This window comes from Salmo salar, chromosome ssa12, assembly GCF_905237065.1.
Source record: "Salmo salar chromosome ssa12, Ssal_v3.1, whole genome shotgun sequence".
NCBI classification, from domain to species: Eukaryota; Metazoa; Chordata; class Actinopteri; order Salmoniformes; family Salmonidae; genus Salmo; species Salmo salar.
Window position 1 is genome coordinate 7,530,948 of NC_059453.1, and position 26,849 is coordinate 7,557,796.

The 26,849-nt window shown below is 41.1% G+C and overlaps 2 protein-coding genes across 5 annotated transcripts in view; both read left to right on the top strand.

Moving 5' to 3' along the window:
• The window catches only part of LOC106594343 (zinc finger protein 436), a 41,537-nt gene that overhangs the window by 7,739 nt on the left and 6,949 nt on the right, over window positions 1-26,849 (top strand). Inside the window, exons 1-3 of one of the 3 annotated variants that reach the window (XM_014130044.2) lie at window positions 21,691-22,228; window positions 22,655-22,752; window positions 22,888-23,065. The exons of 1 other annotated variant lie outside the window; for it this stretch is intronic. In XM_014130044.2, the coding sequence (XP_013985519.2) occupies window positions 21,919-22,228; window positions 22,655-22,752; window positions 22,888-23,065 (586 nt within the window). In that variant the 5' untranslated portion in view covers window positions 21,691-21,918. Of the gene's footprint in view, window positions 1-3,318; window positions 4,571-21,690; window positions 22,229-22,654; window positions 22,753-22,887; window positions 23,066-26,849 lie in introns of those variants that run through there. One more of the 3 variants, XM_014185702.2, reaches the window with a different exon arrangement.
• Window positions 14,755-17,709, top strand: LOC106564067 (protein Ycf2-like). Of its 2 annotated transcripts, XM_045690601.1 has the most exons (3): window positions 14,755-15,217; window positions 16,289-16,386; window positions 16,516-17,709. In XM_045690601.1, the coding sequence occupies exons 1-3, from the start codon at window positions 15,019-15,021 to the stop codon at window positions 17,194-17,196; spliced, it is 978 nt and encodes a 325-aa protein (XP_045546557.1). In that variant the 5' UTR covers window positions 14,755-15,018; the 3' UTR covers window positions 17,197-17,709. The 2 variants fall into 2 exon arrangements, with proteins under 2 accessions (XP_045546557.1, XP_013985520.2); XM_014130045.2 differs by having other exon boundaries at window positions 16,289-17,709.

The window sequence follows — 26,849 nt, forward strand, 5'->3', positions numbered from 1 at the left end:
GAGCAGGACATTGTGGTCTGCGACAGGGCTGGTTTTCTTTTTGTAGTCTGTGAATGACTGTAGACCCTGCCACATACCTCTCGTGTCTGAGTTGTTGAATTGCGACTCTACTTTGTCTCTATACTTACGCTTAGCTTGTTTGATTGCCTTGCGGAGGGAATAGCTACACTGTTTTACTGGGTCATGTTTCCGGTCGCCTTGCCCTGATTAAAAGTAGTGGTTCGCGCTTTCAGTTTTGCACGAAGGGTGCCATCAATCCACAGTTTCTGGTTGGGGGAGGTTTTAATAGCTGCTGTGGGTACAACATCACCGATGCACTCGCTAATAAACTCGCTCACCGAATCAGCGTATTCATCAATGTTATTGTCCGACGCTATGTGGAACATATCCCAGTCCACGTGATCGAAGCATGGAATCAGATTGGTCAGACCAGCGTTGAACAGACCTGAGCATGGGCGTTTCCTGTTTTAGTTTCTGTCTATAGGCTGGGAGCAACAAAATGGAGTCGTGGTCAAATTTTCCGAAAGGAGGGCGGGGCTTTGTATGCGTCGCGGAAGTTAGAGTAACAATGGTCCAGGATTTTTTCCGCCTGGGTAGCGCATTTTGGAATTAGTGCTACAGGATGTAAATTTCTGTTTGAAAAAGCTAGCCTTAGCTTTCCTAACTGACTGTGTATATTGGTTCCTGACTTCCCTGAAAAGTTGCATATCGCTGGCTATTCAATGCTAATGCAGAATGCCACAGGATGTTTTTGTGCTGTTCAAGGGCAGTCAAGTCTGGGGTGAACCAAGGGCTATATCTGTTCTTAGTTCTACATTTTTTGAATGGGGCATGCTTATTTAAGATGGTGAGGAAATTACTTTTAAAGAGCAACCAGGCATCCTCTACTGACGGGTTGAGGTCAATATCCTACCAGGATATCTGGGCCAGGTTGATTAGAAAGGCCTGCTCGCTGAAGTGTTTTAGGGAGTGTTTGACAGTGATGAGGGGTGGTTGTTTGACCGCGGACCAATTACGGACGCAGGCAATGAGGCAGTGATCGCTGAGATCCTGGTTGAAGACAGCAAAGGTATATTTAGAGGGCAGGTTGGTCAGGATGATATCTATGAGGGTGCCCATGGTAATGGATTTAGGGTTGTACCTGGTAGGTTCCTTGATAATTTGTGTGAGATTGAGGGCATCTAGCTTAGATTGTAGGACGGCCGGGGTGTTAAGCATATCCCAGTTTAGGTCACCTAACAGTACGAACTCTGAAGATAGATCTGGCGCAATCAATTCACATATGGTGTCCAGGGCACAGCTGGGGGCTGAGGGGGATCAAAAACAAGCGGCAACGGTGAGAGACTTGTTTCTGGAAAGGTGGATTTTTAAAAGTAGAAGCTCTAATTGTTTGGGCACAGCCTGGATAGTATGACAGAACTCTGCAGGCTATCTCTGCAGTAGATTGCAACTCCGCCCTCTTTGGAAGTTCTATCTTGTCAGAAAATGTTGTAATTGGGAATGGAAATGTCATGATTTTTGGTGGCCTTCCTAAACCAGGATTCAGACACGGCTATGACGTCAGGGTTGGCGGAGTGTGCTAAAGCAGTGAATAAAACAAACTTAGGGAGGAGGCTTCTGATGTTAACATGCATGAAACCAAGGCTTTTACAGTTACAGAAGTCAACAAATGAGAGCGCCTGGGGAATGGGAGTGGTGCTGGGGGCTGCAGGGCCTGGGTTAGCATCTACATTACCAGAGGAGGAGTAGGATAAGTGTACGGCTAAAGGCTATAAGAACTGGTCGTCTAGTGCGTTCAGAACAGAGAGTAAAAGGAGCAGATTTCTGGGCGTGGAAGAATAGATTCAAGGCATAATGTACAGGCAAGGGTATGGTAGGATGTGAGTACAGTGGAGGTAAACCTAGGCATTCAGTAACGATGAGAGAGGTTTTGTCTGTAGAGGCACCAGTAAACCCAGGTGAGGTCTCTGCATGTGTGGGGGGTGGGACAAAAGGGCTATCTAAGCATGTTGGGCAGGGCTGGGGGCTCTACAGTAAAATAAGACAATAATAACTAACCTAAACTGCAATAGACAAAGCATATTGACATTAGGGAGAGGCATATGTAGCTGAGTGATCATAGGGTCCAATGAGCAGCAATAGGTGAGTCAGGGTGCCGATTCAGTAGTTGCTACTACGCTAGGCGAGCTGGAGACACGGCAATTCAGACAGCTAGTGGGCAGGGGCTAGCAGATGGGCCTTCGGCTATGTCGCAACAGGAGAGCCTGTTGAAACCACCTCGGACGATTACGTCGGCAGACCAGTCATGATAGATTGGCGGTGCTCCGTGTCGGCAGTAATGGGTCCAGGCCAATTGGCAAAAGAGGTATTGTAGCCCAAGAATTAGCTGGTGGACCACTTCGGTAAGCCGGGAGATGGGCCTAGTTCGAGGCTAGCTCAAGGCTAACTGGTGCTTGCTTCGGGACAGAGACGTTAGCCAGGAGTAGCCACTCAGATTGCAGCTAGCGAGCTGTGATGATTCGGTGTAAAGGTTCAGAGCTTGCGGTAGGAATCCGGAGATGTGGTAGAGAAAAAGCAGTCTGATATGCTCTGGGTTGATATCGCGCTGTGCAGACTGGCAGGTATTGACCGAGCTGAAGCTGGCTGGTGTCTGAGTTAACGGTGAAGACCGCTAACAGTGGCTAACTGACTAGTAGCTAGTTAGCTGGCGAGCTTCTGATGGGGGTTCCGGTTCTAAAGTATAAAAATAGCAGATCCGAACCACGTTGGGTGAGGCGGGTTGAAAATATGAAAAGAAAAATATATATTAAATGATATTTACACAGGACAAGACAAGACAAAACACACGTGCGACTGCTACGCCATCTTGGTATGCGTCGACCCTATCGACAACGGGGAGATGTTACTGATGTTCTTTGTGTCTGTCTCCAATGTAAAAAAGAAACTTCCACGCAAAATTACTTCTTTACATATTTTTAAGGAAGTGTGTAGGCCGCATTCTGTATCATACAGCGATGAAGGTTATATATATTTATAACAACCTGCTCGATAGGAATCCAGCGATGTCTGTCTTTAGTGATGTAGAACTGTCTAGTTTTTGTGTTCCAACTTATAAAACAGAAAGAATAATAAGTAATGTAAACATATCAGTAATTACCAGGAGGCTCTACAACATTTGTTTTAAATGATTAAATCTTTGAAAACTGGCCTCAGGTTGAGGGATCTGATTTGGATTAAACCTCAGAGATAAAACCTCAGAGTTTTATCATGTGGAGGTTTCATTCAGTTCTCTCTTTAAATAAACACTGTCTTTGGCAGGAGAAAAACCAAACTTGGAGGAACCAAAGACGTCCAAACCAGCAAGACGACACCTCTGCTCCAAGATTGGAAATAGTTTTACCAAGTTAGGAAGACTGAAAAGACATGAGAGGACACACACAGGGGAGAAGCCTTACTCCAAACCAGCAAAACATCACCTCTGCTCCCATTGTGGGAAGAGTTTTAGCCAGGTTGTTAGCTTGAAAAGACATGAGAGGGTATACACAGGAGAAAAGCCACACCATTGCTCCCAGTGTGGAAAGAGTTTTAAGCGGTTAGACACCATCAAAGCTCATGAGCGAATACACACAGGGGAGAAGCCTTACCGCTGCTCCCAGTGTGGAAAGCGTTTTAGCCAGTCAGGAAGCCTGAAAGCTCATGCGCGAATACACACAGGGGAGAAGCCTTACCACTGCTCCCAGTGTGCAAAGCGTTTTATCCAATTAGGAAACCTGAAAGAACACATGAGACTGCACACAGGGGAGAAGCCTTACAAATGCTCAGACTGTGGGAAGACATGTTACTCATCACAGTCACTTAAACATCATGTGCGACTCCACACAGGAGAGAATAAGTACTTCTCCTAGTGTGTATATTGATATTTCACATCACGTTGACTTACAATTCATCAGAGAACATACACGCTGCTCCCATGGTCGTATATTGTTTACTGAGAATGTGTTTACTTGTTTATACCATATGAAATTAAATGGTACAAAGTATACTCAAACATATATTTGTATGTTTTTATCAGAAAACATGAATTGAATATTGAGTATGTCAGTTTCAATATAGAGTAGATCAGATTCCATGTGTTTAAATGGTCCTTTTTTAAACTGTGTGTTTATCTGCATGTGTCATTCCTCCAGCACTACAGATAATCAAGTGATATTTGGATGTGATGCATTTGTTCCATTGTTTACATTTGCATTGTTGGCCCACTGATGATTTAATGACATGAAAATGTTCACAGACTCTGTAATGGAACATTTTAATCGTATGTGTCCACATAACTGAGTATGTGACTAACCTTGTGAAACTGTCCTATTATAATCTCCTGTTCTTGGGAGTATCATCCTGTGGTGCAAACCAGCTGCACCTGCGTCCTTGTATGAATAAAGTCCTGCCCAGGAACAGGAAACTATAAAGATATGTGCTCATCACCCAATGCTTCAGGAATTCAGACTGTCTACACTGCGCTGTGTAACTCTGTTATTCTCTCTGAGCTCAGAAATAAAGAATCTTGGTTTGACTTGGACTCCAGCAGATCCTTATTCTATAATATCCACCACAACTCTCCCACAGATTGCTGTTTATCATTGTCTCATTGAAGAGTTCTTTGTTCGACTTCGTGAGACATTTACAAGCCTCCCACTGATGAATAAACACTCTTTCCATGTCATTTCAACAAAACAAATCCATGTGATGTTAGATCAATGCAGAAAACTGATTGGATTTGTAAAAAGCCGTCAACATCAGGAATCTTTATTTTTCACCCAACTGGCAACCTAAATCCAATGACAGGTGACATTTTGTGTTGATTTCATGTTGAATTCACTTTAGTTGAGGACTCAAAATAATGTAAATAGAAACTAGATGTTGAACTGACGTCTGTGCCCAGTGGGCTGGTTTCAATAAGCAGCAGGTGTTGGATCAATATCCACCTTAGTAGCTAAGTTTCCATCCAAATTGCCACAGATTTTCATGTGAATATTCTCAAATCTGCATAAAATAATATATGCATTTTCCCACCATAAATGTTTCTATCAAACAGACTTATTGCGGATAAAAGGCTTTGTGTGACAAATAAAAAAAACTTTTGTTGTTAAATTCCCACGTACTGAATGAAAAATACAAGTTAAATGGGTTTCCATCACATTTTCAACTCTACTGATGGTTTTAAACACTGTTGTGTGAAATAGAAAACGTGCTCTTGTCCCGTGCACTGTAGCCAACATCTCACATATACAGTGCTGGTAGGCTACCTACATGATGAGATTATTATGGATAAGAGCGATATTATTTCAAATGTCAAATGGCAACCAAGCATCATTCATCATGTCACCAGAATAAGACCATCAAAATGTATTGGAAAGGAGCATCAAGCTCATCACATGCACTTTCACCACACTGTGAAGTTCATAACTTATTTCATCTGTAGCCTAATAAACTGCATGGTTTCCCAAGTCGTAGTGGGAGGACCACACAACATATCATCGCGTGACTCCAAGTTAACTAAGATGTGATGGTTATTATATAAATATTTGCATATAAAAGGAGTTTCCACCGCCATTTCTCGCTTATACATTTTTACTTACACCAAAAGACCCCACCATGTCAAACGAACAAACAAATTGTCTGTCGGCATTTATAAAATTGAAAAGGCATATCCTGTTTCCATCAGCCTGGTCATTACTTTTGAAATGGTTGGATCAATATCCACCTTCATGATATGGATGAAGCCTGATTTGGAATGTCTGAGTAGTTCTATCTGATGTCATAATACATCCCTCTGATAATCAAGTGATATTTGGAATGTCTGAGTAGTTCTATCTGATGTCATAATACATCCCTCTGATAATCAAGTGATATTTGGAATGTCTGAGTAGTTCTATCTGATGTCATAATAATGCAGTGATGCATTCAAAGGCTGAAATAAAGATGAGGGCGTAACATTACATTACATTTACATTTAAGTCATTTAGCAGACGCTCTTATCCAGAGCGACTTACAAAATGGTGCATTCACCTTATGATATCCAGTGGAACAACCACTTTACAATAGTGCATCTAAATCTTTTAAGGGGGGGGGTTAGAAGGATTACTTTATCCTATCCTAGGTATTCCTTAAAGAGGTGGGGTTTCAGGTGTCTCCGGAAGGTGGTGATTGACTCCGCTGTCCTGGCGTCGTGAGGGAGCTTGTTCCACCATTGGGGTGCCAGAGCAGCGAACAGTTTTGACTGGGCTGAGCGGGAACTGTGCTTCCTCAGAGGTAGGGGGGCCAGCAGGCCAGTGGTGGATGATCGCAGTGCCCTTGTTTGGGTGTTGGGCCTGATCAGAGCCTGAAGGTATGGAGGTTCCGTTCCCTTCGAAGCTCCGTAGGCAATCACCATGGTCTTGTAGCGGATGCGAGCTTCAACTGGAAGCCAGTGGAGAGAGCGGAGGAGCGGGGTGACGTGAGAGAACTTGGGAAGGTTGAACACCAGACGGGCTGCGGCGTTCTGGATGAGTTGTAGGGGTTTAATGGCACAGGCAGGGAGCCCAGCCAACAGCGAGTTGCAGGGTTAGGACCTGCGCCGCTTCCTGTGTGAGGCAGGGTCGTACTCTGCGAATGTTGTAGAGCATGAACCTACAGGATCGGGTCACCGCCTTGATGTTAGTGGAGAACGACAGGGTGTTGTCCAGGATCACGCCAAGGTTCTTAGCACTCTGGGAGGAGGACACAAGGGAGTTGTCAACCGTGATGGCGAGATCATGGAACGGGCAGTCCTTCCCCGGGAGGAAGAGCAGCTCCGTCTTGCCGAGGTTCAGCTTGAGCTGGTGATCCGTCATCCACACTGATATGTCTGACAGACATGCAGAGATGCGATTCGCCGCCTGGTTATCAGAAGGGGGAAAGGAGAAGATTAATTGTGTGTCGTCTGCATAGCAATGATAGGAGAGACCATGTGAGGATATGACAGAGCCAAGTGACTTGGTGTATAGCGAGAATAGGAGAGGGCCTAGAACAGAGCCCTGGGGGAACACCAGTGGTGAGAGCGCATGGTGCGGAGACAGATTCTCGCCACGCCACCTGGTAGGAGCGACCTGTCAGGTAGGACGCAATCCAAGCGTGGGCCGCGCCGGAGATGCCCAACTCGGAGAGGGTGGAGAGGAGGATCTGATGGTTCACAGTATCAAAGGCAGCAGATAGGTCTAGAAGGATGAGAGCAGAGGAGAGAGAGTTAGCTTTAGCAGTGCGGAGAGCCTCCGTGACACAGAGAAGAGCAGTCTCAGTTGAATGCCCAGTCTTGAAACCTGACTGATTAGGATCAAGAAGGTCATTCTGAGAGAGATAGCAGGAGAGCTGGCCAAGGACGGCACGTTCAAGAGTTTTGGAGAGAAAAGAAAGAAGGGATACTGGTCTGTAGTTGTTGACATCGGAGGGATCGAGTGTAGGTTTTTTCAGAAGGGGTGCAACTCTCGCTCTCTTGAAGACGGAAGGGACGTAGCCAGCGGTCAAGGATGAGTTGATGAGCGAGGTGAGGAAAGGAAGAAGGTCTCCGGAAATGGTCTGGAGAAGAGAGGAGGGGATAGGGTCAAGTGGGCAGGTTGTTGGGCGGCCGGCCGTCACAAGACGCGAGATTTCATCTGGAGAGAGAGGGGAGAAAGAGGTCAAAGCACAGGGTAGGGCAGTGTGAGCAGGACCAGCGGTGTCGTTTGACTTAGCAAACGAGGATCGGATATCGTCAACCTTCTTTTCAAAATGGTTGACGAAGTCATCCGCAGAGAGAGAGGAGGGGGGGAGGAGGGGGAGGAGGATTCAGGAGGGAGGAGAAGGTAGCAAAGAGCTTCCTAGGTTTAGAGACAGATGCTTGGAATTTAGAGTGGTAGAAAGTGGCTTTAGCAGCAGAGACAGAAGAGGAGAATGTAGAGAGGAGTGAGTGAAAGGATGCCAGGTCCGCAGGGAGGCGAGTTTTCCTCCATTTCCGCTCGGCTGCCCGGAGCCTTGTTCTGTGAGCTCGTAGTGAGTCGTCGAGCCACGGAGCTGGAGGGGAGGACCGAGCTGGCCTGGAGGATAGGGGACAGAGAAAATCAAAGGATGCAGAAAGGGAGGAGAGGAGGGTTGAGGAGGCAGAATCAGGAGATAGGTTGGAGAAGGTTTGAGCAGAGGGAAGAGATGATAGGATGGAAGAGGAGAGAGTAGCGGGAGAGAGAGAGCGAAGGTTGGGACGGCGCAATACCATCCGAGTAGGGGCAGAGTGAGAAGTGTTGGATGAGAGCAAGTGATAATCAAGTGATATTTGGAATGTCTGAGTAGTTCTATCTGATGTCATAATACACCCCTCTGATAATCAAGGGATATTTGGAATGTCTGAGTAGTTCTATCTGATGTCATAATACACCCCTCTGATAATCAAGTGATATTTGGAATGTCTGAGTAGTTCTATCTGATGTCATAATACACCCCTCTGATAATCAAGTGATATTTGGAATGTCTGAGTAGTTCTATCTGATGTCATAATAACCCCTCTGATAATCAAGTGATATTTGGAATGTCTGAGTAGTTCTATCTGATGTCATAATACAACCCTCTGATAATCAAGTGATATTTGGAATGTCTGAGTAGTTCTATCTGATGTCATAATACACCCCTCTGATAATCAAGTGATATTTGGAATGTCTGAGTAGTTCTATCTGATGTCATAATACACCCCTCTGATAATCAAGTGATATTTGGAATGTCTGAGTAGTTCTATCTGATGTCATAATACACCCCTCTGATAATCAAGTGATATTTGGAATGTCTGAGTAGTTCTATCTGATGTCATAATACACTCCTCTAATAATCAAGTGATATTTGGAATGTCTGAGTAGTTCTATCTGATGTCATAATACACCCCTCTGATAATCAAGTGATATTTGAAATGTCTGAGTAGTTCTTGCTGGCTTCATAGTTTACTCCTCTGATAATCAAGTAATATTTACATGTGATACATTTGCTCCATTTGACGTCAAGAAGAGAATGGGCTGATGGGTGGTGGTGCTACTCTATAGGTAAGGCTGTCCAATATGAATGTTCAATACACACAATAGGTTGATCAGTAGCCAGTTAGCTAGCTGTTACAGTCCAATATGAATGATCAATACACACAATAGGTTGATCAGTAGCCAGTTAGCTAGCTGCTACAGTCCAATATGAATGTTCAATACACACAATAGGTTGATCAGTAGCCAGTTAGGTAGCTGCTACAGTCCAATATGAATGTTCAATACACACAATAGGTTGATCAGTAGCCAGTTAGCTAGCTGCTACGGTCCAATATGAATGTTCAATACACACAATAGGTTGATCAGTAGCCAGTTAGCTAGCTGCTACAGTCCAATATGAATGTTCAATACACACAATAGGTTGATCAGTAGCCAGTTAGCTAGCTGCTACAGTCCAATATGAATGTTCAATACACACAATAGGTTGATCAGTAGCCAGTTAGCTAGCTGCTACAGTCCAATATGAATGTTCAATACAGACAATAGGTTGATCGGTAGCCAGTTTGCTAGCTGCTACGTCTTTGTCCACACAGCAGCTAGCCAATAATTAGGCTGTATTTTGCTTGATTAACCATCCAAAGTTTTTATTTGAGTAAAGTCATACCGTATAAAAAAAACTAAAGACAGATGTGATGGAAACAGGTTTTCAGAAGAGTGAGGTGGGTTTTCCTCAAACTTTTTACCTGGGCTTTGCTCCTTTTATATTTATTTTGATTCTGACAAACTCCCCAATCCCTGCCGGTGACAAGCATTCCCATAACATGATGCTGCCACCACAATACTTATTGTGTGGTTAATGTGTGGTCTATCTCCAGGTCATCAGACTGTTAAATAGTCACCACTAGCCGGCCTCCGCCCAGTACCCTGCCCTGAACTTTAGTCACTGTTACTAGCCGTCTACCACCCAGTACTCCACCCTGTATTTTAGTCCAGGCTCATCCTATATAACTACTGCTGTTCACACCTTTTATATTCATATACAGTCCATAATGTCTATACACACCACCATATACATTGTAAACTAACTGTATATGTATTTATATTCCGGACTCTGACATGAATCGTTCTTCTATTTCTATATTTCTTCATCCTTAAAATAAATTGTGGGAATTTGCATGTTTTGGTTTGTTAGATATTACCGCAATGACATCATAGAAATATGTGTATGAGACCAATAACATTTGATTTGATCTGGTCAGAGGTGTGCAGACAACAGACGGTGGTAGAGGTGTTTATGGTGGAGAGGACTGTGGACTCAGTGGAGGACATCCCAGCCACTTGGCAGTGTTGACACTGCTACTTCCTACCTGACTGGTAATAGGACTTCACTGCTATTTCATGGTTTTGATGTCTTCATCCATTATTCTACAATATAGAAAATAGTAAAAATAAAGAAAAATCCTTGAATGAGTAGGTGTGTCCAAACTTTTGACTGGTTCTGTATACTTATGCTACTGTCACATAACAAAATACAATGTCAGTGTCAGTATATGCAGCCTTAGATGCTGTGGGAATGTGTTATATTGTGTACATGTTCCCCTTGTAGATATTCCTTAACATCTTAGATACTAGTACATTAGTAGTACATAACAGTGTAATAGTGTAGTACTACAGTACGGTCCTGTCTTGACAGCCTCGTTTGAAATGGAAAAGTTTATTGTCAGAACCAGCCTTCTGGACGTGTGTAGTATATAAAATATCAGGGAGTCCTTGATTCACCAAAGGTTCTTGTTTTCTACAGTTTGACATAAACTGTATTTCCCTCCTGTCTGAAAACATACTTTTGGATTATAAACATGTCAATAAAAAAAGATTACTAAAGTTGCCAATGTATCTTGTCATGTCATATACATCATAACCCAAGGGTGGTCAAAATTGTTGTTCAAATGTTGCATATAAAATCTTTAGTACCTAGGCATTGGGTTATATGTTAGAATGTCTAATAAACAACTATATTGTATACATTAACAATGTTGTTTTGTCATAATAAACTGTTACCTACATCTGTATGTAGACGATACAGTTGTGTACTATATTGCCCGCCCTGCTGATCAGGCTCTATCTGAACTACAGTAAACATATTTACCAGGTATTACTTGTTACAGAAGACTACTGTTGCACATTGAATAGACATTCATCACTGTTACACCTCCTTGATGTGATGGTTTTCTATGTCTGTATATAGTGTGAATAGTGGTTTCCATAAAGTTATTACCCCCCTAAACCAGAATGTTAAATGACCTTTATGATATTTTATACCACTATTACTTTGGGGTTCTAATCCCCCTCTGTCAACATCCACACTGTGAACACATCTTTAACATTCATGAACCTTCACTATCTTCATCCCTGAACTAGCAACAATAACTATTGTCTATTGTTATTCTCAATGACCTTCCTGGCCTTATGAAATCCTAGCTAAATACAATGTTCCCACCAGTTTTCATGTCTTTAGTTATGCAAACATTTGTTTATTCCATTATATTTCTCATTAAGATGAATGTTGTTTTAATTCTATATGGGTCACGCATCGCTTTGGTCATGTGTTCTCTTATGGGTCAATGATTTTAATTAGAATATAGCAATGATGCTCTCTCCTCAATCACTTACAGTTTCTTTGGAAAGTATTCAGACCCTTTGACTTTTTCCACATTTTGTTACGTTACATCTTATTCTAAAATTTATTAAATTAAACCATTTCCTCAGCAATCTACACATAATACTCCATAATGACATCACAATACCCCATAATGACATCACAATACCCCATAAAGATGAAGCGGTAAAAGGCTTTTAGACATTTTTGCAAATGTATTAAAAGCTAAAAAATAGAAGCCTTATTTACGTAAATGAGACTCGAAATTGAGCTCAGGTGCATCCTGTTTCCATTGATCAGCCTTGAGATGTTTCTACAACTTGATTGGAGTCCACTTCTGGTAAATGCAATTATTATTGAGTATTATGTGTAGATTGATGAGCAACAAATGTAATTTAATACCTTTTAGAATAAGGCTATAACATTAAAACATTTGGAAAAAGTCATGGTGTCTGAATATTTTCTGAAGGCACTGTACAAACATCACATTGAAAATTCAACTCACTTTCAAAAAGCTCCATGAGGAAGAAAGGATTCCCAGATGATCTTTAGATGTTCTGTCTTCAGGATGTTCTGGGTTGATGGCTGTTGGAGAGGGGAGGAGCAGTTGAGTGAGCTGGGGCCTTTTATTGCCCTTTTATTGCCCTCCCCAACTCCATGTGTTGCCACTATCATGTATCCTCTTCTGGGAGCCTGTCAGCTTGTGACATGATGAGAGAGATATTTTGTGTTATAAACGTACTTCTATTTGAAGAGATTTGACCATTCGGGGACCTAATCTCAAACACTGAAAACATGAGAAAAATGTAGTCTACACTAAAGAATGTGAAATAGGTCATAACAATTATTTTTGACCGTTTTTTAAATTTGATATATATTGTTTTATTATTGTTTTTTTTGTTTTTTTTTTAACCTTTTATTTAACTAGGCAAGTCAGTTAAGAAAAAAATATATTTTCAATTACGGCCTAGGAACAGTGGGTTAACTGCCTTGTTCAGGGGCAGAACGACAGATTACATGAAAATAAAGATGTTTAAAAGATTTGTCATTTTGGAGAGGTTTCTGCAGACTATATGGGAGGCCTAAGTCTTCTTATGGATAAATGCCTATAAAGATAGACTGGTATTAGATATCTGATCCATTTTTGGGGAACATGTTGACAAGATGTTGGGGAATCACTGGAGGGGAATATTGACCAACTGAGCATCTCAGTGTACAGTTCAATAAACACAATAGCAGTTTTGGTACATTTCAGTCTTCTGTGATGTATTTGAAGTGTCATATTGGGATGTAAACTCAAACATGAATACATTTAAACTATATCTGACATGGTACTGGTGTCTTCTTTTTTTAAGCCCATAACCATTTGTGTGATGTGTCAACAAAAAAGGGCACCCCCCCATAAAAAGATCCCGCAACAGAAAACTGCACAATATGTTGAGTAAAGTATTTTGCTTACCATGACTATATCCAACCCAACTCCATGTGTTGCCACTATCATGTATCCTACCATGACTATATCCAACCCAACTCCATATGTTTCCATTATCATGTATCCTACCATGACTATATCATACCCAACTCCATGTGTTGCCACTATCATGTATCCTACCATGACTATATCCAACCCAACTCCATGTGTTGCCACTATCATGTATCCTACCATTACTATATCCAACCCAACTCCATGTGTTGCCACTATCATGTATCCTACCATGACTATATCCAACCCAACTCCATGTGTTGCCACTATCATGTATCCTACCATGACTATATCCAACCCAACTCCATGTGTTGCCACTATCATGTATCCTACCATGACTATATCAAACCCAACTCCATGTGTTTCCACTATCATGTATCCTACCATGACTATATCCAACCCAACTCCATGGGTTTCCACTATCATGTATCCTACTTGGCTGAAGCTTTGATCCAGTGGAAGAAGTATTGAGGATCAGGGAGGTTAAAGGTCACTTCAGGATACAGCTGTTACTCTACAGTATCCCTAGATAATCCAGTAATGAGAGAAAATGTATAGATTATTTAGGGCCCTATAACATCTCTATCTAATCTGTTTTCTTTTCTCTTTTTTTTACCTAATTCCATTTTCTCCGTTTAGTTTTTCCAGGTTTCTGATTTGTCCCTGTTTTTCTGTTTTTCGCTCTCAAAATCACACTGTTAATAGAAAAACAACAACATTGGATGTTCTAAGTCCTCAACAATACTTAAACCACATCAGGAGACAACTTTTGAAGTCTGAGAAAAATCTAAGATATGTTCATTTTTGTGTGTAGATACCCTTTAATGCAAGTGGCACCAGCAAGAGCCTTGCTTGGTTAGTGGTGTCTCTGTAGCACACATGTGATTGCAGAGTTTGCTGAACAAATCACAACTGGATTGATGCAAATAATCATGATATCATTCTGCCAGGTAAACATAGACTACTTTGTAGTTAACGTTTAATTGACAAGGTTTTTGGGAAAGCTTTTCCATCAACCAGAAGATGGTTTTCATTAGCATCATCGCTAACAGCTACACATAGTGGTAGACAAATGCACTCAGACAGGGGCATTTCCTGGCTGTTTCCTCTTAAAAAAGTTGAAGGAAAATACAAATCACTGAGGCTAATTTAACGACGACTTGCAGGCAGTGGGTTCAGAATAACTATGAGGAAAAGTTAATCCAAATTATACCACCACCCAAAAGGGCACTTTAGAGACAGGAAGGGTAAAGGGGCATGTGTTCTACACAGGTAGAGCCCTATCTGTCCATGTAGCCTTTAACAAAGTGGGCACTGCTTCATGTGGCAACAACAACACTCACCTAAATAACCCATATGCCACTGGGTGAGAGAATATTCCATTATTTTTGGGCAGCATTATGTGAGTCTTTATTATGTGTTGTTAGTAATGAGCCTTGGTCAATTTAGCTAGGAATATGCCACCCTTATAATTTAAAAAAATCCAATCTGCTTTACCCACTCCAGTCAGCAGATAGAGATGTGCGTCTTTCAGGTGATGCTTCTTGCGTGACGTATAATCTAGTGGACGGGACGAGAGGTTTATTCAACAGCGAAAAGAAGAAGAAAAGGTTTATTCAAGAGCGACAACAGACTGCTGATTTATCCAAGCGGGTGCTTGCTAGTGAATTTAAAACCGAAACATTGAAGTTCTTTACACCAATCTTGTGTATATTGATCTTTGTGTTTTGAACATAATTCTGTTTACGTATCTACACGTTCATTCTAAACGTAATTTGCTTGTTTGATTAGCAAATGTGTTAAATTGATACTGCACTAGGCTAATGGCCCAGAGCATGAGCTCAGTAAACTAGACTGATAAAGAAGCTCTGATGAAAGGAGAGGAAGAAGCTTTCAGAATGAAAAAGGAGGAAGAGGAGGCTATCACATTGAAAGAGGAGAATGGATTGAAAGAAGAGGAAGAACCTTTTGGAGTGAAAGAGGGAAAGGAGGCTATCTCAATAAAAGACGAGGAGGAAGACGTTTTGGGAGTGAAAAAGGAGGAGGAGACTGAATATCCGATTAACATCAGTGAGTACTGTCTTAAAAACAGGGGCACAAACTATGTCGTTGTTGAACTAATGTGGAGTTTTAAAGGGGCATTCTACTGAAGTTCTACACTTGAATATGTTGTTTAAGGGGCAATCCGCCATTGGTACATATATTTTGGGGACTTTTCAATTAGATGTATTGAATTCTCCATGTGGTCTTCATTAAAGTTCCCCTCATCAAATACAACAGGCTTTTAAAATTCAATGTCGGTGCATAATCTCTACTTAAAATATCAAGGGCACCCATTTAGTGGAACGACCCTTTCACATTTACAACACAAACAATATTTTACAAAATCATGATAAAAGTGGCCATTTTAGGCCCTTTTTAGACATATTCATGCCTCTTGTAAGACTCTGTGATTGTAATAGATGGTGTTAGAGAATTTCCAGTCATCTGGATTTTTTTAGTACCCATACTGTCTTCTTTGAAGTAGAAAGCAGAATCGATATTAGGTTAAATATTAGACATGTCTAAGCAGAATGAAGGCTGAGCCCTTGTGAATGTACAGAGCTGGATCAACATCGAGTTAACCATTAGACATGTAAAAAACAGAACGTAAGCAGAATCTGTGTGGATGAGGCAAGGTAGACCAACACAAGATGTGACTGGTCTGGGCCATATGTGATCTTGTGAAGGCTACTGGAGACGCACATGGGTTAATCATACATAGACAACATCGGCCTGAACTTGTGAAGACCTTTGGACAGGAACATTAGCTAATCACTTATAGGCACCATTAGACCTGCAGTGGGAGTGAGCATGTCTGTGTGTCACGCCACCAATAGAATCTATGCCCTAATGTCTGAGCCAATAAGAAAGGCAGCAAGACTAGGGTGGCCAAGGCTAGAAGGTATCAATCATTTGCATAAAAGTGGGGTGACGATGTTATGTAAGGGAGAGTCAGTTCTTCAATGTAAATGCTCGGCTTTGTTGATTTTGTAATGAAGTCTATTTGAATTCACAAGCTCTGGTATCTGAGAAATATTTGATACAATATTTCCACGACAATGGTCATAAGTTTACTGTTTGATGTTCTCATTCACACAGGAGAGAGACATGACTATCGTGGATCATCTGGGGAGCCTCAACAACATCCTGATGCTGACGAGGAAGAGAAGAGTCTCTCCAGATCAGAACACCAGATGGTACAGCTTGGTCTGGTCTAGCATACAGCTTGCTCTATCAGGGTCTGGGCTGGGTTTCTGTAAAGCACTTTATGACAACAGTGACATCAGCATCCATAATGATATGTGTCCCCTCTTTATGGTTACCAGGACAACGCTAGCCCTTCCACCCTCCCGGAGTCCCCGTGTTGTGCCTCTCCCGGTAGCACCTTACTGCTGGGTATGAAGAGGTTGTCTGTGCTGCTGGTGGACTGCAGGAAAACAACGGGGCTGAGTGGAACTGTGAGAGGAGGAGAAGAGAAGAAAGGATCAGATTTCACTCATCAAAGTAAGTGTTGTAGTTTAGTTAGAACAAATAAAGTAGATCTGCCAACTAGACCTCAGCTGAATCTGGTAATGGATTGTGTGGCTGTTGAACAAGTTGAGGAGACTAACTTACTTGGCATTACCTTAGATTGTAAACTGTCATGGTCAAAACATATAGATTCAATGGTTGTAAAGATGGGGAGAGGTCTAGCCGCAATAAAGAGATGCTCTGCTTTTTTGACACCACACTCCAAAAAGCAAGTTCTGCAGGCTTTAGTTTTGTCTAATCTTGATTATTGTCCAGTCGTGTGGTCCAGTGCTGCAAGGAAAGACCTAGTTAAGCTGCAGCTGGCCCAGAACAGAGCGGCACGTTTTGCTCTTAATTGTAATCAGAGGGCTGATATAAATACTATGCATGCCAGTCTCTCTTGGCTAAGAGTTGAGGAGAGACTGACTGCATCACTTCTTATTTTTATAAGAAACATGAATGTGTTGAAAATCCCAAATTGTTTGCATAGTCTGTAAGGGAATTCTGCCCTATGTGCACACAAGAGACCACAGGAAAACTTCTTTGATCAGAGGTTAGTTTGTTTAATAAGGATTGCAACCTGGAGTATACACTTACAGCAATTTGCAAGCAAGAGACTCAGTTCAAAAGATGGTGTTTTCCCTTTTTATCCCCTACTGAGGATCACCCCGCCCAGGGTGATGTCCCTTAACTTTAATACCATATAAGCTCATAATTAAAAGTTGCTAATATAAAGACACCCCGCAGCACAGCCCCTCTCCCCTATTTGACCTAGATAGTTTGTGTGTATGCATTGATTTGTAGGCTACGTGTGCCTTTTACAAAATGTATGTAGTTCTGTCCTTGAGCTGTTCTTGTCTATTGATGTGCTGTATTATGTGTCATGTTTTGTGTGGACCCCAGGAAAAGTAGCTGCTGCTTTTGCAACAGCTAATGGGGATCCTAATAAAATAACAAATTCCAAACTCTGTTATTCTCTCTGAGCTCAGAAATAAAGAATCTTGGTTTGACTTGGACTCCAGCAGATCCTTATTGTATAATATCCAACACAACTCTCCCACGGATTGCTGTTTCATGATTGTCTCAATGAAGACTTCCTCATTCCACTTTCCTGGGGGCATTTACAAGCCTCCCACTGGTTGAATAAACATTGTTTCCACGTCAAATTAAAAAACATCCTTAACATTGATGAACCTTCACTATCTTCATCCCTAAACTAGCAACAATAACTATTGTCTATTGTTATTCTCAATGACCTTCCTGACCTTATGAAATCCTAGCTAAATACAATGTTCCCACCAGTTTTCATGTCTTTAGTTATGCAAACATTTGTTTATTCCATTATATTTCTCATTAAGATGAATGTTGTTTTAATTCTATATGGGTCACGCATTGCTTTGGTCATGTGTTCTCTTATGGGTCAATGATTTTAATTAGAATATAGCAATGATGCTCTCTCCTCAATCACTTACAGTTTCTTTGGAAAGTATTCAGACCCTTTGACTTTTTAAACATTTTGTTACGTTACATCTTATTCTAAAATGGATTAAATTAAACAATTTCTTCAGCAATCTACACACAATACCCCATAATGACGAAGCGGAAACAAGCTTTTTATACATTTTTGCAAATGTATTAAACAAAAAAAAATGATTTACATAAGTATTCAGACCCTTTGCTATGAGACTCCAAATTGAGCTCAGGTGCATCCTGTTTCCATTGATCATCCTTGAGATGTTTCTACAACTAGATTGGAGTCCACCTGTGGTAAATTCAATTGATTGGACATGATTTGGAAAGGCACACACCTGTCTATATAAGGTCCCACAGTTGACAGTGCATGTCAGAGCAAAAACCAAGCCATGAGGTTGAAGGAATTGTCCGTAGAGCTCCGAGACAGGATTGTGTTGAGGCACAGATCTGGGGAAGGGTAAAACATTTCTGCAGCATTGAAGGCCCCTGTTTTAGCCCCCTGTAGTAAAAGGATATTCATGGGGTGTAATTATCTGTTTAAGTCATTAGTAAAGGACACATCGTTAACAATTCAGTTATCTTTTATTTTGTTTTGTGGTCTATATCCTCTCAATCATTTATTCCTTCATAAACAGAAAACATATGTTTACCTAAACACATGTCTGCAAGGGCCCCTCTAGGTTCACAACCACTTGACCATTAAATATGGATAGCTGACAACTATTTTTTAAAGGGTAAAATGAATCTGTTTAGGTCATCAGTAAAGGGGACATCTTAAATATTACAATGACCCTTTCAAAGACTGAGACATCCCCCGGACATCTCCCATATAACTATTTTTAAAAGGGTAAAAATGATCTGTTTAGGCCGTTAGTAAAACATCTGTTTTCAAAGACACCTGGGGGTCCAGGTTGTTAATTATTTTGCGTACATATATAGTTCCCCTGTGTGCAAGGGCCCCCCGAGATTCACAACTTCTTGACCCTTAACATTCCCAGCCAAGGGGGAGATAGAGGGGAAGAAAGAGAAAGATTTAATGCATTGAACATCAATTACATTTTCTTTCAAACCTTTTATTTTGTTGAAAAAATGTTGTACAGACATTTAAATATACATATTACAATTATTAAAGTTTACTATTTAATATTAAATACCAAATTACGTCACTAATGTTTTATTACTAAAGAACTGTATATAAATCACACATGTTATTATTACATGTAGCAACATCACATAACAACAATATGGTAGAAACATAACATGGTAGAAACACCACATAACAATAACATGGTAGGAACACAACATGACAACATGGTAGCAGCACAACATGGTAGCATTACCACATAACAACAACATGGTAGAAACACAACATGACAACACCATGGTAGCAACACAACATGACAACAACAACATGGTAAAAACACAACATGGCAGCAACACCACATAACAACAACATGGTAGAAACACAACATGACAACACCATGGTAGCAACACCACATAACAACAACAACATGGTAAAAACACAACATGGCAGCAACACCACATGACAACAACATGGCAGCAGCACAACATAGTAGCAACACAACATGGTAGCAACACAACATGGTAGGAACACAACATGGTAGAAACACCACATGACAACATGGTAGCATCACAACATGGCAGCAACACAACATGGTAGCAGGACAACATGGTACAAACATTATTGGGCACAGACAAGAGCACAAAAGCCAGAAAGTAGAGACAACAATACATCACGCGAAGCAGCCACAACTGTCAGTAGGAGTGTCCATGATTGAGTCCTTGAATGAAGAGATGGAGATAAAACTGTCCAGTTTGAGTGTTTTTTACAGCTTGTTCCCATCGCTTGTTGCAGCGAACTGAAAGGAGGAGCGACCCAGGGATGTGTGCTTTGGGGACCTTTAACAGCATGTGACTGGCAGAACGGGTGTTGTATGTGAAGGATGAGGGCTGCAGTAGATATCTTAGATAGGGGTGAGTGAGGCCTAAGAGGGTTTTATAAATAAGCATTAAACCAGTGGGTTATCATAAGGTGAATGCACCAATTTGTAAGTCACTCTGGATAAGAGCGTCTGCTAAATGATGTAAATGGTATACAGAGAACCAGTTTACAGAGGAGTATAGAGTGCAGTGATGTGTCCTATAAGGAGCATTGGTGGCAAATCTGATGGCCGAATCGTAAAGAACATCTTGCCGCTCAATGTATCCTACTATGACTATATCCAACCCTACTCCATGTGTTGCCACTATCATGTATCCTACCATGATTATATCCAACCCAACTCCATGTGTTTCCACTATCATGTATCCTACCATGACTATATCCAACCCTACTCCATGTGTTGCCACTATCATGTATCCTACCATGATTATATCCAACCCAACTCCATGTGTTGCCACTATCATGTATCCTACCATGACTATATCCAACCCAACTCCATGTGTTGCCACTATCATGTATCCTACTTGGCTGAAGCTTTGATCCAGTGGAAGAAGTATTGAGGAGCAGGGAGGTTAAAGGTCACTTCAGGCTACAGCTGTTACTCTACACCATCCCTAGATAATGCAATAATGAGAGAAAATGTCTAGAATATTTAGGGCCCTATAACATCTCTATCTGTATATACCATCTCTATCTAATCTGTTTTCTTTTCTTTTTTTACCTAATTCCATTTTCTCCGTTTAGTTTTTCCAGGTTTCTGATTTGTCCCTGTTTTTCTGTTTTTCTCTCTAAATCACACTGTTAATAGAAAAACAACAACATTGGATGTTCTAAGTCCTCAACAATACTTAAACCACATCAGGAGACCACTTTTGAAGTCTGAGAAAAATCTAAGACATTTTCATTTTGGGGTGTAGATACCCTTTAATGCAAGTGGCACCAGCAAGAGCCTTGCTTGGTAAGTGGTATCTCTGTAGCACACATGTGATTGCAGAGTTTGCTGATAAAATCACAACTGGATTGATGCAAATAACCATGATATCATTCTGCCAGCTAGGCATAGACTACTTTGTAGTTAACATTTAATTGACAAGGTTTCTTGTTAAGCTTTTCCATCAACCAGAAGATGGTTGTCATTTGCATCATCGCTAACAGCTACACATAGTGGTAGACAAATGCACTCAGACAGGGACTTTTCTGGGCTGTTTCCTCTTCAGAAAGTTTAAGGAAAATACAAATCACTTAGACAAATTTAACAACGGCTTGCAGGCAGTTGGTTCAGTATAACTATTACCAAAAAATGAATACTCTTTAATCTGTCACCTAATCCTGCCTAATGGGCAGGTCAGACCTGGAGGAAATGATTGGCTGTAAGAAGTAAGAGAAAACATAACATCTGGTTGTTTTTAAATGACTACTTATGACATTGCTTGCCAGAATAAACATTGTAATTAATATTTTTCCAATCTGCTTTACCCACTCTAGTCAGCAGATGGCGTTATGAGTCTTACAGGTGATGCTTCTTGAGTGACGTATAATCTAGTGGACGGAACTGGAGGCTTCTTCAACAGCGACAAAAGGCATCTGATTCAACCAACGCCATGGTTTGCTAGCGAACATAAATCTGAAACATTGAAGCTCTTTAGACCAATCTTGTCTATATCACTCTTAGTATTTTGAATATAATTTTGTTTACTTAACTACTAATTCATTTAAACGTAATTTGCTTGTTAAACTAGCAAATGTGTTAAATTGATAATGCACTAGGCTAATCGACCGGAGCATGAGCTCACTAAGCTCGACGGAGAAAGAAGAAGCTTTTAGGATGAAAAAGGAGGAAGAGGAGGCGATTACATTGAAAGAAGAAGAGGATGATATTACAGTGAAAGAGGAATATGGGAAAGAGGTTGTCAAAGTGGAAAAAGAGGCAGAATCTTTCAGAATCAAAAAGGAGGAAGATGCCATATTGAAAGAAGAGGAAGAACCTTTTGGAATAAAAGAGGAAGAGGAGGCTATCTCAATAAAAGAGGAGGAAGACGTTTTGGAAGTGAAAAAGGAGGAGGAGGAGGAGGCTGAAGATCAGATTACCACCAGTGAGTACTGTCTTAAAAACAGGGGCACAAACTATGCAGTTCTTGAAATGTTGTTATAAAGGGGCATTCTACTGAAGTTCTACACTTGAATATGTTGTTCAGTACTGTAGGAATTGTTTAAGGGGCAATCTGCCATTGGTACATATATTTTTGGGACTTCGACATGTTGAATTCTCATTCTTCATGTGGTCTACATTAAAGTTCACCTCATCTAATATAACAGGCTTTTAAAATAGGTGCATTATTTCTACTTAAAATATCAAAGGGACGTAAAAGGCACCCATTTTATGGAAATGACTACATTTGCAACATAAACAATGTTTTACAAAATCATGATGAAAGTGGCCATTTAAGACGTATTCATGCCTCTTGATTGCAATAGATGGTCATGGGTTTACAATCGGTTTGATGTTCTCGTTCACACAGGACAGAGACGTGACTATTGTGGATCCTTTGGGGAGCCTCAACAACATCCTGATGCTGACGAGTCAGAGAAGAGTCTTTCCAGATCAGAACACCAGATGGTACAGCTTGGTCTGGTCTAGCATACAGCTTGTTCTATCAGGGTCTGGGCTGGGTTTCTGTAAAGCACTTTATGACAACAGTGACATCAGCATCCATAATGATATGTGTCTGTGTCCCCTCTTTATGGTTACCAGGACAACGCTAGCCCTTCCTCTCTCCTGGAGTCCCCGTGTCGTGCCTCTCCTGGTAGCGCCTTACTGCTGGGTATGAAGAGGTTGTCTGTGCTGCTGGTGGACTGCAGGAAAACAACGGGGCTGAGTGGAACTGTGAGAGGAGGAGAAGAGAAGAAAGGATCAGATTTGACACATCAAAGTAAGTGCTGTAGTTTAGTTTGAACAAATACAATAGATCTGCCCACTGGTATCTGTTACCAGGACAACCAGCAGAGTTCTGTTAGTTGACATGAAGATAGACTGGTGGATATGGATGTTATGAATATCATAACACTGAACTAGGATTCTGCCAATGAAAAGAGAGAAACCAATAAACCATATAAAACCTTGATGAAAGTTAGATTTAGAAAGTTTCAAGATGATCTGATGTAAGGTGCATGTTTTACAAAAACTTTCCTAAAAACATTATGGATGTTACATTGCCTGTCCCAGTCAACCCCCCCTATCTTTACAAGACTCTAGAACAGGCAAACAAAACTCCAGACACTTCAATGTGGTCTGTATTGCTTCATTAACTTCTCTCGGGCAGGTGGGACGCTACCATCCCACCCACGGTTCACACTATTCAACAGCCAGTGAAAAATCAGAGCGCCAAATTCAAAACAAGAAAATGTCATAATTCAAAGTTCTCAAACATACGACTATTTTACACCATTTTAAAGATACACTTCTCCTTAATGTAACCACATTGTCCGATTTCAAGAAGGCTTTACGGCGAAAGCATAAAGTTAGATTATGTTAGGACAGGGACAACACAAGAAAAACCACACAGCCATTTTCCAAGCAGGAGAGGGGTCACAAAAAACAGAAATTCAGCTAAAATTAATTAAGCACTAACCTTTGACGATCTTCATCAGATGACACTCCTAGGACTCAATGTTAGACAATACATGTATGTTTTGTTCGATAAAGTTCATATTTCTATCGAAAAACAGCATTTTACATTGGCGCGTGATGTTCAGAAAATATTTTGCCTCCAATACAGCCGGTGAATGAGCACAACAATTTACAAAAATACTCATCATAAACTTTGATAAAATATTCAACTGTTATTCAAAGAATTATAGATAACCATCTCCTTTATACAACCGCTGTGACAGATTTCAAAAAAGCTTCACGAGGAAAGCACACTTTGCAATAATCTGAGTCCGGCACTCAGAAACATACACCAGGCAATACAGATACCCGCCATTTTGGAGTCATCTAAAATCATAAATAGCATTATAAATATTCACTTACCTTTGATGATCTTCATCAGAAGGCACTTCCAGGAATCCCAGGTCCACAATAAATGTTGTTTTGTTCGATAAAGTCCATAATTTATGTCCAAATACCTCCTTGTTGTTTGCACCTTCAGTAAGCTACTCCAAATGTAGGAAGCACGCCCAAAATTTTGCGACGAAAAGTCTAAAAAAAGTTATATTTACGTTCGTTGAAACATGTCAAACGTTGTATAGCATCAATCTTTAGGGCCTTTTTAACATAAAACTCAATAATATTCCAACCGGACGATTCCAATGTCTTGAAAAACGTTATGGAACACAACTACCTCATCACGTGAATGTGCGCCACAAAACTCATGTCATTTTCTGAGTCACCAACTTCCCGGCCTTCTTGTTCGCTCTCTGTTCACTGCAAAAGCCTGTTCTAAAGACTGTTGCCATCTAGTGGAAGCCTTATGAACCCAAAATGAACCCAAAATCACTGTGTGTTAGATAGGCAATGACTTGAAAAGACTACAAGCATCAGATTTCCCACTTCCTGGTTGGATTTTTCTCAGGTTTTTGCCTGCCATATGAGTTCTGTTATACCTGTTATACCCACAGACATCTTTCAAACAGTTTTAGAAACTTCAGAGTGTGTTCTATCCAAATCTACTAATAATATGCATATTCTAGTTTCTGGGCTCGAGTAGTAGGCCGTTTACGTTTTTCATCCGGCCGTGAAAATACTGCCCCTAACCAAGAGAGGTTAACATTTGATCTACACATCTTAAATTCTTCAAATATTCAAATATGATTGTCTTAAAGGAGGATTGTAGCACCTACAGATGAAACATTATGGAGTCTTAAAAGAGGACTGTAGCATCTAATGATGAAACATTAAGGAGTCTAATGATGGAAAGGGGATACCTAGTCAGTTGTATAACTAAATGTGTCTTCCGCATTGAACCCAACCCCTCTGATTCAGAGCCTTAATCGACGTCCACGTCATTGGTGCCCGGGGATTAGTTGTTGCTGGGGGTTAACTGCCTTGCTCAAGTTCAGGACGGCAGATTTTTCCAACTTGCTGACGTGGGGATTCGAACCAGAGACCTTTTGGTTACTGGCCCAACATTCTTAACTGCTAGTCTACAAATGTTACAAATGTTTCAACTTCAATTCATTATTGCTCAATGATGCTTTAAAGGAGAAGTTTACCCAGAATCCAGAAACTCCTAAGTGATTTCATACATTGAAACTAGTCCAGTGACGCCACAGACACAGGATATTGGATAGAGAATCACTTGAAAACTACAAAACTCAAATTTCCCACTTCCTGGTTGGATTTTTCTCATGTTTTCGCCTGCCATATGAGTTCTGTTATACTCATAGACATTATTTTAACAGTTTTGGAAACTTTAGAGTGTTTTCTATCCAAATCTACACATTATATGCATATCCTAGCTTCTGGGCCTGAGTAACAGGCAGTTTACATTGGGCACCTTATTCATCCAAGCTACTCAATACTGCCCCCGTTCCCAAAGAAGTTAAAGGAGAAGTTTACCCAGAATCCAGAAACTCCTAAGTGATTCCACAGATTGAAATTAGTCCCGTGGAGTTTGCCCTCTCCCCCTCTCTCTCCCTGTAGTGCTGTACTGAAACAGCTGCAGAAACGTGACTTGTGATGTTGCTGCATGCGGGCCTCACTCTGCTGCTTTGCCAGTTAATTTGTTATTTTATTAAAGCTATGGCCCTTTCACCTGGAGTTGTTTATTTATGTCTGAGAAAAAAAAAACTTTTTTACCCATAAAACATATACAAATAAACTCAGCAAAAAAATGAACGTATCTTTTTCAGGACCCTGTCATTCAAAGATTATTCGTAAAAATCCAAATAACGTCACAAATCAAACCAAATTTATTTATAAAGCCCTTCTTACATCAGCTGATATCTCAAAGTGCTGTACAGAAACCCAGCCTAAAACCCCAAACAGCAAGTAAGGCAGTTGTAGAAGCACGGTGGCTAGGAAAAACTAGAAAGGCCAAAACCTAGGAAGAAACCTAGAGAGGAACCAGGCTATGAGGGGTGGCCAGTCCTCTTCTGGCTGTGCCGGGTGGAGATTATAACAGAACATGGCCAAGATGTTCAAATGTTCATAAATGACCAGCATGGTCAAATAATAATGATCACAGTAGTTGTCGGGGGTGCAACAGGTCAGCACCTCGAGTAAAATGTCAGTTGGCTTTTCATAGCCGATCATTGAGAGTATCTCTACCGCTCCTACTGTCTCTAGAAAGTTGAAAACAGCAGGTCTGGGACAGGTAGCACGTCCAGTGAACAGGTCAGGGTTCCATAGCCGCAGGCCAGGTGGACTGGGGACAGCAAGGAGTCATCATGCCAGGTAGTCCTGAGGCATGGTTCTAGGGCTCAGGTCCTCCGAGAGAGAGAAAGAGAGAATTAGAGAGAGCATACTTAAATTCACACAGGGCACCGGATAAGACAGGAGAAATACTCCAGATATAACAGACTGACCCTAGCCCCCCGACACATAAACTACTGCAGCATAAATACTGGAGGCTGAGACAGGAGGGGTCAGGAGACACTGTGGCCCCTTCCGATGATACCCCCGGACAGGGCCAAACAGGCAGGATATAACCCCACCCACTTTGCCAAAGCACAGCCCCCACACCACTAGAGGGATATCTTCAACCACCAACTTAC